At 42.9% G+C, this 12452-nt stretch overlaps 1 protein-coding gene across 1 annotated transcript in view; it reads left to right on the forward strand.

Moving 5' to 3' along the window:
* Window positions 1–12452, forward strand: part of LOC119705711 (c-Maf inducing protein) — a 130327-nt gene that overhangs the window by 98268 nt on the left and 19607 nt on the right. Inside the window, exons 6-10 of the mRNA XM_038148455.1 lie at window positions 1633–1695; window positions 3080–3160; window positions 6412–6515; window positions 7070–7174; window positions 7947–8300. Coding sequence (XP_038004383.1) covers window positions 1633–1695; window positions 3080–3160; window positions 6412–6515; window positions 7070–7174; window positions 7947–8300 — 707 coding nt within the window. The remainder of the gene's footprint in view (window positions 1–1632; window positions 1696–3079; window positions 3161–6411; window positions 6516–7069; window positions 7175–7946; window positions 8301–12452) is intronic.

Below are 12452 nucleotides of genomic sequence, written 5' to 3' on the forward strand. Positions count from 1 at the left end.
AGGTGAACCAGGTGGCCTCCAAAGGTCCTTTCAGGTTATTCTCTGTTCTGGGTGATGGCTTCTTTAGTCCAAGTCCTGCCCTCGTGTAGGCTGTGCCCAAGCCATTGAGGAGCTGGCACTTCCTGGGCATTCAGAGCTCACTGCCATTACTCTGATAACCTGGGCTATTCCTGGAAAGAATTGCTAATAGTGTGTGTTTATGTAGCATGTGGAAAGTACACAGTGCTTGGCCATGCAGATGGGACCAGCTTTCCTTGTCTGGATGGTGCTGGGGCAGATCCATATCCCAACCAATCCCTTCCTGCTCGGGATGGGACACACGTGTTGCCACGCCTGGCCAACGTGGCACAGCACGTGGCTGCTTCTGGCCATTAACTCGTGAGGAAAACCCAGGAAAAGCTCCTGTCAGCCTTCCACGCTGCCCACAGAGGCAAAGCCATAACCTGTGACTGTCTCTGTTGTTGACATCCTAAAGCAAACAATCCCAAAGATGGGTTCAGGAAAGATCTTGAGCTCAGGTGTTGGATGGGGAGCAAGGATGTTCTGGGCTCACTGGATGGGGTTGTGTTCTCCATCAGTCCCCCTGTGTCTGGGCCACCACCAGAGGAGGAGCGACCAGTTGCAGAAGGATGGCACATGATAATGAGTATCATAGTTCTGACATTTAACCAAGCAGCTTTGCAGTTTGCTTGGGTTTTGTTGTTAAAATTCACACTAATCTTGACCTCTGTGAAAACACAGCTGCTGCAAGCAGACTCACAGGGCTGAGTAAGGAGATGAGAGGGAGAGCAAAAACCAAAGCAAAGCCTCAGTAAAACCCCAGGTGCCATCCAGATAAAATATCTGGTGTTCAGTTTCTTAAAATGAAATGTCCTGGCTGCTGTGTTTAGTGTTTCACATGGAAATGGGTATTGGGAATCTCTGTAACTGAAGAGTGGAAAAGCCTGAAGGCACCACCACATAGAATATTTTATTCTGGTACCATTTTCTAGTTTACAAAAGAAGTAACAGCAGCATAAGGTCATTACCCCCTCAGTGGCAGGTATGACCTCCAGTGTGTTTATCCAGCATAAGCACATTGGTTTGTGCAGCAGCAAAGGAATGGTTGAGCTCAGCTTTTACAAAGTTAGATGCTTGATTTTGATAAATAGGGTCTTCCCAGGTAAGAGCAGTGCTAAGTTGCTTTTAGTGAGCTCTTTCTCACAAAAAAAGAGCTTGAACTCCTTCACAAAGGGATATGTGTGTGTGTTGTGTTCAGTTTTTTCTTTCAGGGAAATGTTCTAACTGAAACTGTGAGCCAGATTCATCCTTGCTTTATTACATCCTAAAGCAAAAAGGTCTGCTCCTGTTTCCGTTTAAACCATTATAAATAGTGTACTCCTTTGCCTGTTTTACATATTTACACTGGTGGAGTTAAAAGCAGAGTTTTCCTGAGGATTCATAGCAGAGGTATGCTTGAGCTTACTTGTAAAATAAACACATGGCCCACCTCTAATTTCTCTTTTGATGCTTTTGTCCTTTTAGAAAAGTGAGCTTTTATGCCCCCAAGAAAAATACTTTCCTGCAATATGCTTTCTCCAGTTGCTGCCTTGGAATTCAATTTTTCTCCTTTTTCTCCCTTTCTTTATAAAGGCAATTGCACCTTTGCTGGAAAACAACCATCCTCCTCCTGACCTCTGTGAATTCTTCTGCAAGGTATCAGAACAGCTTTGCTTTCTGAAATCTCATACTTGTATATGACTGTAGTTCTTTGAGTGGGGGGTTGTTTTTTTCTGTAACTTCTTACCTCCTGCCAGATTGAGTTCAGTTTTTGGTCAGCAAGTAATGATAGTGCAACAGTGAACAGCACCATTTTGATAAATACCATCATATGCTTAGTATATCAGAGTGTTTTGTCCTGATACTGTGTGAGAGTTAAAATTTTGAGACTCCCACACCTCAGTCTGGGTACAAGAGGTGTCCTACTGCATGCTGTGTTTAGCTAATGCAGAAATCACTGCAGCCACTGTGTTCAGGTATGTGTAGCTCAGCCCTTATGGTATTTTGTCATTGGGTAATGGCAGTGGGAAATCATAAGGAGTCATCCTCTTCTCTGGTAAATCCATGCTTGTGCTGCATTTTGTATCCTTTATCCATAAACTTCGGAGTAATTAGGATTGCAGGCCTTGTGGATTTAAAAATACTGCTTTTCCTCGAGGCCTGTTTGTGTTTCAGTTTTGAGTCTGCTTCAGTTTGCTTGCTGATGACTGGGTATGCATTTGTCAAACATTCTGGATGCTGCTTGTAATTCCCATCCAGAGTTATTCATCAGCTGCTTCTTCCTACAGAAACTGAGTCTTGCATTTTTATAAGCACTCTTAGGTCATCAGTAGCCTCAGACTTGATTCATTTTTATTCCTGATTTGGGTTTTTTTGCCTTAGATATCTCTCAGAGATGGGCACCCAGTTGTCTGTAGTTGTGTGCAGTGGAATGTGTACAGTTGAAGGAAGGGAAACAGGTTATGGACTTCCCAGAACAGAAGTGGACAGGGTAATGAGGAGAATTTATCTTCAAAATTGACCCTGTCTTGAGCAGGGGGTTGGACCAGATGACTTTCAGAAGTCTTTCCCAACCTGAATTACTCTGTCTGATGCATTATGATTATATATTTCATCCTGTGATGGGAGGGTGGGTTGTTGGTACCTCCCAAGATCCACCACAGGTTTTTAGGCTGGATCCCAGAGAAAGGAGGTTTGTGGCGTGATACTGCCTGTGTGATCATATCTTCCTATCCACAGCCTCTTTCCTTTTAAAGCTGTTGGCAATAAGACCCCAAAATGGTACGTTGCAGTGACTTATGGGAAGAGTGGGGAACAGGGAAGGGAATTTGCAGTTTGTGAACTCCCATGGGAATCTTCTATTAGATGCCAGCAAATCCATAGGAACGAGCAGTGTTAGGAGTACCTTAATCTCAGGAAAGATTAATTTAGCCCTTGAATCTCGTTCATCTTGGGGTAATCCATGCACGGGGTGTGAAGCCAGGGGACACCCATCTCCATGACTCCTGCAGCTCACAACATGACCTGTTGCTCCTTGCAGCACTGCCGAGAGCGCCCGCGGTCCATGGTGGTGATTGAGGTGTTCACCCCCGTGGTGCAGAGGATTCTCAAACACAACATGGTGAGTGCTCGTGCCGCGGGAGCTCCAGCAGCTTGGAGAAGTTTCACTGCCACACCTTGCGTGATCAGCAGCTGCTCTGTTGCCTGTCATGCCTCTTGTGTCTAAATCTGCCCCCAAAGTGTGAATGCTGCGTGTAATTGTGTGTTACTTCATCAGTGCAGAACTAATGAGCTTTCAGTGGGATCCTCAAAAGCATCTAAGCAAAGCCATGTTTTGAGGGATGTTTCTTTTGGCAGCATATGCAGCTCCAGCTCTTTCCCACCTGGCCCTTGGCTCCTTATTTATTCCCTGCATGCCATCCTTGAAGTTAAAACAGTTTAAAAATCAAACAAAATAAATAACAAAAGCAGAATGGGGACTTTGTTCATTTTGAGCTGGGCCTTCAACACTTTTTCTGTAAGATGCCGCCAGCTCTCTTGGTTTCCATTTTTCTTTAGGCCATGTCCAGTGAGTTCTTACCTCAGTTTCCTGAATATCCTTATGCTTTTCTAGTGCTTTTCTTACTTCTCATTACAGGATTTTGGTACTCTGTCATTTTATGGTTGTTCTTACCCAGACTTTTCTCTTCTCATTGCTGATCAGTTCCTTGTCAGTATTTGAAATAAATGCCCTGCTTTGCTTTCCGCCCTGTAGACCAGATTCCCCTTCCCCAAGCTCTGAAAATAGTCTTACCTGATCCATATTCCTTTCCTAATAGAGGTTTGGAGTATTTGCCAGCTCTCAGCTTTTGTGGCATATTAAGTTTCCTGCCAATGTTTTTAAGTTACATGAAGAAGTCTTGCTTCACAATGCAGTGGCAAAGAATAACAAATAAATAAAATATTTAAGGCAGTTGATTTTGCTGTGATCTCAAGGATGAACCTCTGTAACTTCATAATCAACTTCTTTTCACTAACATATAATTTTAGAGACCATCTGTTGTCATGCTGTGATTAGCATGAACCCAGTAGAAAACAGTTCATATTTCTTATTTTTCCAATCTTATTATTTAACTCCCTGAGTTTACAGAACTGGGTAGAAAGCCCAAGATGGCAAAAAGGTCATATTCCTGGCTCTGTGCCAGCACTATGCAGACATGTAAACATTTTTGAATATTCTGTAGTGTTCAGTGAAATATTCTGTAAATGTTATTCTTGGATTCCAGACTGATTTTTTTTAAGCATCCAGAGCTCTTGAGGGGTCTCAAATAAAATCTAAATGCATAGTGTAATGCTTGTATTTGGTTAGCTTCAGAGAATTGGGTATATTTACCATACTTAACATTTGCAGATTGAAAATCAACATGTCTGTACCGCAGTGTGTAGTTGGAGAATTTATGGTGTCAGGTATTAATTGGAGTGGATTTGGGCACTTTACCACTCTCTGGGGACTTCTATACTGAATAGTGCTTTAGAGAATGTGTGTGTGTGTGCACATAAATAAAGTTACTCTTTAGGGGGACACTAAACTTCATCACCCCAGGAGGCCCCGTGCAGTCCTTGGGGCAGGAGACTGAGCTGGCTCTTCCCACCTTTGCCTCCAGTTTGTTCTGTGGCCTTTGAAAATTCCCAACAAGTTTTGCTCCACAGTTTTCTACCTATAAAATGGGGAAAGAGTGTCTTATTTATCTCTGATTTTAATATCTCAAAAGAACAAGGATAGGTTTTTGTCTTGGTGATAATACTGGTTACATGCAGGAGTGGAGGCTCTTGTGTGCTGAGTTATTTGAGGAGTGCTCAGCAACCTCCCAAAACTTTGGGGTTTTAGCTGTTTGTAGGCTCAGCCCAAATGTTTGAATATAAACCCTTCTTTCTTTTTTTCTTTTTATTTTTTGAGCAAACTGTATTGGTGGTGTGTATTGTTCTGTGCTTGGTATGTGATAGGGCATTATATTAAATTTAGAGAGATATTTTATTTTACAGAGGTCAGCAATGACATCCTCTTTATGATCTCTTGGACTTGGATTCCAGCTTCAGTTAGGACACCTAGACAGGCTGAAAACTTCCATAAGCAAATTGCAGTTGCAAAAGCTGTCTTGCAAGGCATGTTCATGAAATTAATCAAATGTTCTATGAAGCACACATGGTCTCTTGCCCTTGGATCAAGTGTGTTTGCAGCTGCCAGAAGGAGCTGTTAAAAGTTTAATGATGTTAATTGTAGTGATGTGGAATTGCCCACAGTCCCTTTGCTGGGTGAAGTTACCAGGCAGCCATTCAGTACCAGCAGTGACATTTAGGGCTTGAAGGAGACATTGTGCAGTCTAAGCTTGTTTTCAAGTTTTTGGTCATTTTCTCTGGTTGTAAAACTTACCAGGTATTAATGCAGGTTGTGCTGCAGAAGTGCCTGAAACCAAAATGAGTTAACAGAAGGTTTCAGTGCTCTGGGAGTTTATCATCCCTTTTACAGACCACCACTAGTTCATTACCATTTGTGGCATTTCTTTAACATTTCAGTTGCCATGTATTTTTTCCAGGCTAACTTCCACAGGCAGCTGCTGGAGGAATAGCTGGGAGTGCTTGTTTGTCCTCAGTGGACCTTGTTCCCCACTTGGAAATTCAGCTCTGTAGTTCTGCAACACCTGTGTAATAAGGTTACACCTGTGTAAATGTGAGGAAATGTGCTGTGGAATAACACTCACCAGACAGCAGAATTTACTTATTCCGCATCTAAAAATAGCCGGTGATGTGAGGAGATGCAGGATTTCAGTTAGCAGGTGCCTCTCTGACTGCAGGATTTAAGGAAAGTGACTCTTGAGCTCACCTGTCAAATTCACAGCATAGCTGGAGTAAAATCCGTGGAGAAAAAACTGATCTCTGGTTTTGTGCTTGATTGCATATTGATAGCATGTCAAAATGACTTTCTCTAAAACCAGAATAGATACTCATGCCAAACATGGAAATAAAATATTTTGGGGTTTTATTTCTAAAAATCTGCAGTCAAGCAAAAGTGCCAAACAAAAAATGTATTTCAAAGTCAAAATATTAAGTGAAAAGTTCAAAACAAATGTAAGTATAGGTGAGAATTTTTTGGTTTTTAGTTGTTTCATTATGCAGAACTTTGTTTTCAAAGTGGGTATAAAGGAAAGAAGACATTGGAAACACTGTCATTATTGGTGGGGAGAACATTACTTCAGTGTGCAGAGATGCTCTTCTCTTGAAGCTTGTCAGCATAATAGCAGTGTGAATTCAGTTGTGTTTGAGCTGGTTTCTTTTGAAAACCCACAGTTTGGATGTGCATTCACCATCTTCACCGAGTCTCTCCTTCTTGGACAGGATTTTGGGAAGTGCCCTCGGTTGCGGCTCTTTACTCAGGAGTACATTCTGTCTTTGAATGAGCTGAATGCTGGAATGGAGGTGGTGAAGAAGTTTATTCACAGGTTAGTTACATTTTGTTTATGGTGTATTTCCAATCCTATGTCCATGCTTTGGTGTGTTACTTCTCCCAACCCTGCTTTACTGGCTGTTAACAGTGGCTGGAGCTTTTTGGTACTGGCAAAAAGCAAATAAATCAAGTCCATCAGGCAGTGTTGCTGAAGTCTCTTTTTCAGAATGCTAGTTCTCAGATAAGTCTGGGGTTTTCTAATGCCTCATTGCAAGGCAATGGACTTTGCTGTGCATACGTTCTTCATATACATTTAGACTCAAAGCCTCTGCAGAATGATTCAAATTAACTTTCAAGCTCATCGTGCTCACTTAAGTGTGAGATTTTGGGAAGACTTTAGGGATACCACATAAATTAAATTGATGATTCAGCTCACCCTTGTTCATAAGTAGGGCCATTGGATTTACAGGGTTAAAATATCTCTCTGTTATGGCCCTTCTGAAGATCCCTTAAGGATGCCTATCCAGGTCTGTCACCTTGTTCTGTCTGACTGGTTTTGCCCACAGAAACCATTCTTGCAATGACATCATCTTGTTTTTTCTTTTCCAGCATGCATGGTCCAACAGGACAATGCCCACATCCCAGGGTCCTGCCAAACCTCGTAGCTGTCTGCTTAGCTGCCATTTATTCCTGTTACGAGGAATTCATCAACAGGTCAGTGTGAATTCCCAGCTGACCACGTGTTCTTCGCAAACAAGAGCAGCGTGAGATGGGTGTGCTAGGAAAACTGAGAGAAGCTGAACCTTCCTTCCCTGGTACTCACCAAGGGAATCAGGAGGGGCAGGGATGAGACCTTGAGAAGAAAGGGTTGTGTGTAAATCCCTGCGTATCTGCAGCTTTGAACTCGAGCTGGTTTCACAACCCTGTCTCCGTTATTGTGGAAAATCTGATTCCTCACTCGCCGCAAAATAGACGCCGCAGTTCTTGACACACGAGCCAGTTTCCAGTAGACACTGAGGGTTCCCCTCTGCTATGTTTCCTGTTTGTTTATGCCTATCTGACTTTCCTCATGGCAGAGCACGGACTGGGGCTGCTCAGTGTCCAACACAAATTCCAGACACGAGGGCTGCAGACAAATGTCTGGGCATGTACTATAGCCAGATACATACTTGGGCATGGATTCTGTTACAGCTTTGCACAACTTGGACAGGAAAGTTCACCTTTAGACTAAACTGGTCTGTCAATTAGAATAATGAAAAGCTCAAGTCTTTGTCAAATAGGGGCTGCAGAACAGTCTTATTGGAGCCTTTTAATGTTTTTAATTGATTTCAGTAATCCGATTGCACAGAGGAAAGCCATCCGGTGGGCTGGGGTGAAGTGCAGTGGGAAATTGGAAAAATCATGGCTTCTCAGTGTTGCACTCTCTCTCCTGCTCTCTGCTGGTATGCCTGTCTACTGAAATGATTTGTTTCTTTCTGAAATTCAGTCGGGACAACTCACCCAGCCTGAAGGAAATTCGGAACGGCTGCCAGCAGCAGTGTGACCGAAAGCCCAATCTCCCCCTCCGCCTTCTTCACACGAGTCCTGACCTGGTCTCTCAGGAGGCCACCTTGACTGAATCCCGTCTCAAACCGGTTATTGTCACTTCCAACGAGATCCACGTGGAAGTGGAGCGCAACAACACGGCCAACCAGAAGATGACAGCCGGCGTTGGCAACGACAGCGAGCCCAACCTCATCGACTGCCTGATGGTCAGCCCCACCTGCAGCACCATGAGCATCGAGCTGAGCGCCCAGGCAGACAGGATCCTGGGCTGCTACGTGGAAATCCTCAAGATGCTGTGAGTGACTCTTTTGAACAGCTTTTAGAACAATGTCATCTTAACAATGAGGGGGGGAGGCTTTTCCCACAGGCCTGTTGTCTTCAACATCTGTGGTGAGCCAGCACATGGTTATAAATCTTAACTCCAGCTCTGGAGAGTCCAGCCTTTGAAAGAGGCATCTGGCACTGCCAAGATGGTCTAAAAATAGCATTAGGAAGATGAAAATGGAAAGCTTATTTGTACATTGAGCCTCAGGCATTTTACAGAAGACAGGATGTTGGTGCCAGTGGTTTCTGTTTTTGTTCTTGCCCACCAAAAATAAATAAAAAAACCCATTTGTCTCCTCCAGGCCTCTTGGGATTGCCTGAGACAGAGCTAGAAAAGGCAGGTCTGTGGTAGGTTCAGTGCTTGTGCAGTGTTAGGCAGCACCATTAACCTGATGTTAGCAGGAGTTGGACAGTCATTGTTTTTCACTTAGATAGTCTCCCTTCTTGTGCTTGTAGAAGTTTTATGACTTATTCAGATTTGCTTGTATTAGAGTGGAAGCTCTGTCCAGTTGCTGTGGTACAGCAGACCTGTATTAGGCCCCAGGTGTTCAAATAGTCTTTGCCACATAATGGTGGCAAGGTGGTTCCTGGCAGACAAATCTCCTGAATATCCTAAACAGGAATATAAAGGAAAGTGTTCTTCAGGAAAAGCTTGGTTTTCTCTGGATGAATGAATTAAAAGGAATAACAGAAAAGGTGGACTCCAGAATGGGAGCTTGTAATGGAAGTGAAGTAAAACAACTTAATTGACTTTTACAGCTAGCTCTGCTGCCGAGTTGCAGTATGTTTTGTAGCAAACTGTTAAACTTTTACATTAATTATTTTTAAACAGTGTAAGGCCTAATGAAGTCATAGTTGAACTTCGTAGAATCCCAAGACATGGGTGAAATCTGGACTCTGCTGTAAACCATGAGCATGTGCCTACACTGCAGACAAATGCACATCTGGGGGTGCACTCTCAAGGAATAAAATGAGGTCAGACTGCTGTGGTGGAGGATTTTGTGAAGGTTTTTGTCCCACATTTTAATTTTTTTTCTAAATACATGGTACAAATTTGCAGCATCACTCTTCCACTCAGTACACAGCTGACTTGGAATTACTTAAGCATTCATTCAAAACTGTAGAGAGAACAAGTGAATATCAGATACTGTTCCCATTAGATTCTTGAGCAGGAAGTTGCTGTGAAGGCTAATTTTGTATTTTTTTCCCCATGGCCTAGGTTCTTCTGCCTTTAGAAATGATTGCATTAAAAAAAGCACAGCATCTGAGTTTGCTTCATCTGGGGGCTTTAGAGTCTCCACTCACCCAGGTGCTGCATTAAACACGTCGTGTATTTATTCCTGTCCCCTTGACTCTCCCTGTTTTCCATAAACACTGAGCACTCTCCCAGTCCTGATGCTGCTTTGGATGCTGACTCACGAAGCATTGACGGTTTTGGTTTCATCATGCAGCTGACACACAAACAAATTCACAAACGGGCATGTTCTTCCTCACAGTGTCTCCACTTTTAAACATTTGATATGCCAGGTCCCAATTCCCTTTGAATTTGCTATGCAAAGAACTCGTTTCACTCCATACTTTAAAATAATCTATTTTTTTGATGCATTTCCTGTCTTTTTAAAAATCAAGTTGTTCAACAGCAGCAATGAAAATGGGAATGTGTTACTGTTAGAGGTGTTGTAGGTGTGGGGCAGCTTTGGGCCCTTTTTCTGCTTGTACAGCAGGCATTCTGAACGGTGAAACCCACAGGATGTGCACAGTGAGGGACCAGTGATAACACAAAACTGGTGCAGCTCTCCTCAGAGTGCCCTGCCAGAGCCCACACCCTGCTTGGGAAATCACAACCTGTGACAATATAGGGCAGCTCCTAAGGCAGAGCTCTGGCTGTAGCTCCACTCATTTGAGTTCCCTTCCGTTCCTGTTATGCCTTGATTTTTTGGGTAAGTGAAGGCAGTAATGCAGAATCTGCTTGCTCCTCATTCTGCCACTGGCTCACTGGGAGGTCTTCCATAAGTCACCTTTAAGTGCCTCGTTTTCCTTATTTGTAAAATATAGGTAAAGGTTTTCAATGTTGTTTTTTTAAATGCTGAAACCAGTGATGGAAAAGCATTTCATGAAAAAGCAGTGATGGACAAGCATACAAGAAGGACTTGTAGTTATTACCAAAATACAAGATAATGCTGTTGTGATGCTGATTACTTTCATGCTCTAACTCTTCCTGAACAAAGGGTTTCTGTTGCATGAAATACTATTACTGTACTTTGAAAATCTGAGAATATGAAGAAAGAGTTGAAGAACATGCCAGTAGGAAGAAAACATTAATTATAAAACAACTGCTATCCAGGAGCTGAGCTCTCAGCGGGCTATCAGTAAAATAATGTTCTTATTAATAACAATGGTAAGCCAAACATAAATAAGTTGCTTAGCGTTGAGTTTGATTGTTCTTTTAGGTGTCTGACTCAGTATCATCATAAAAACAAGAGAGTCACCAGCGAGGATATCTTTTTTACATAATTAACTTAGGGCAGCAGGGAGTAATTTATTTAGGCAAATTTTAATTATTGGAAGTCTAGCAAATAAGAATTCTCAACAGTAGCTTCAACAGAGGACATTTTCTTGTTCACCTGACTCTTACACAGTGCTTACTTTTTGGGGGAAACCCTCGCTTCTAATATGGATGAAGATGTGATTTAACAATCACTGTAATAGTTCACTTTTTGCACAGAAAACTAAAAGGGCAGTTTAGAAAGTTTGTCTGTAGGGCTCTTACAGCACCTAGAACATCTTTGACCCTTTTTCTTATGTAGTTGAGTAACAAAACACAACTATTGCATATTAAAGAAAAATAGAAAATCATGATTTTTGAAGATGCTGGCAGATGATCAAAAGTCTGGGCGGATTTTAGAGACAGTCTCTAGAGTAACATAGTATTTTGGTCCTACACTCAAAAGTGGATCAAACTTCTGTGCCAATATTCTGTAACTCATTCTGGACTCTTGACAGTGTTATTGATACCAGCCAGTGCCTCCTCAATGCTACAAGTCTTAAACTGGTGCATAGAAAATGCACTAAATTAACTGAAAAATTTCTGTTTGTCATATTAAATTAGGGCTTTGAGAACGGCTCAGCATTGCCCAGCTCCTATTTGCATGTTAATGTTTCCATGCATTTGGGAATGTCTTGTACAGCCAGGCTTGTGCTTGAACAGGACAGCCCTGGTTAGAGAAAGTTGCAGTAGAAGGGGCTGTGTCCCCACTCCTTGGGCAGGAGAACTTCAAAGTTTTCTTTCACCTGAGGGATCCCACTGGTTCCAGGGGATGGGGAGACACTTAAACTGTCTGCAGTGAAATCTAGGTCAATTGGTTGTGAGAACAGACCCCTCTTGGGGAAGCTCTGTTGGTGTTGTATCATAAACTGTTGCCTTTTGTCTGTGTTATTTTTGTTTCCATGGCTGCCTGTAGTGGCAAGGGTCCATCCAGATGTCCAGACACTTGTACCCCTCTCTGGGGCCAGTGTCACAACCTGTTTTGGGCAACCTTGTGTTGCTGTTTCCTGATGCTACCATGCCAACTGTGAGCAGTGGAGCCTGTTTCTGTTCTCAGCAGTCAGGGCAGAACCTTTCTAGGGTCTTTCAATGGTGCTAAATTTTCTTCTTCTGAAAAAGCCAAACAAGCCCATCTCAAAAGAAGGCTGAGCATGAAAAGGCACCTCACTGTTTTGCAGATAGCAAGTTTGTGCCTTGTATTGACAAGGGGTTTGATGAGGCTTGTTCTCAGCCTGCCCTGGCACCCTGAGCTAAACCTGATGTCATACGATTCAGGGAATTGAACCTAAAGCCAGGGAAAGAAGGGGTCTTGTCTGGGGGTATGGTCATATTATCTGACAACAGAGGTTACCTTGTCAATCTGCTCAGTCTGGAGAACAAGCTGCTTCCAAGTAGTTGCTTTTGTCTCTTCATTATCCCCAAAACCCAAGGGCTTGGGGCTTGCAGCGTCTCAGAGATGAGAGCCACAGCTTTCCAAACACGAGCACCCACTGGAGCTTCCCCTGGCTGCTCTGCATTCCCCAATAGGTCAGTGGCATGCTCTGAATATCCCAAGTGGATTATCCTATGTCATGTTTA

This window comes from Motacilla alba, chromosome 11 (assembly GCF_015832195.1).
Source record: "Motacilla alba alba isolate MOTALB_02 chromosome 11, Motacilla_alba_V1.0_pri, whole genome shotgun sequence".
Taxonomy (NCBI): Eukaryota; Metazoa; Chordata; class Aves; order Passeriformes; family Motacillidae; genus Motacilla; species Motacilla alba.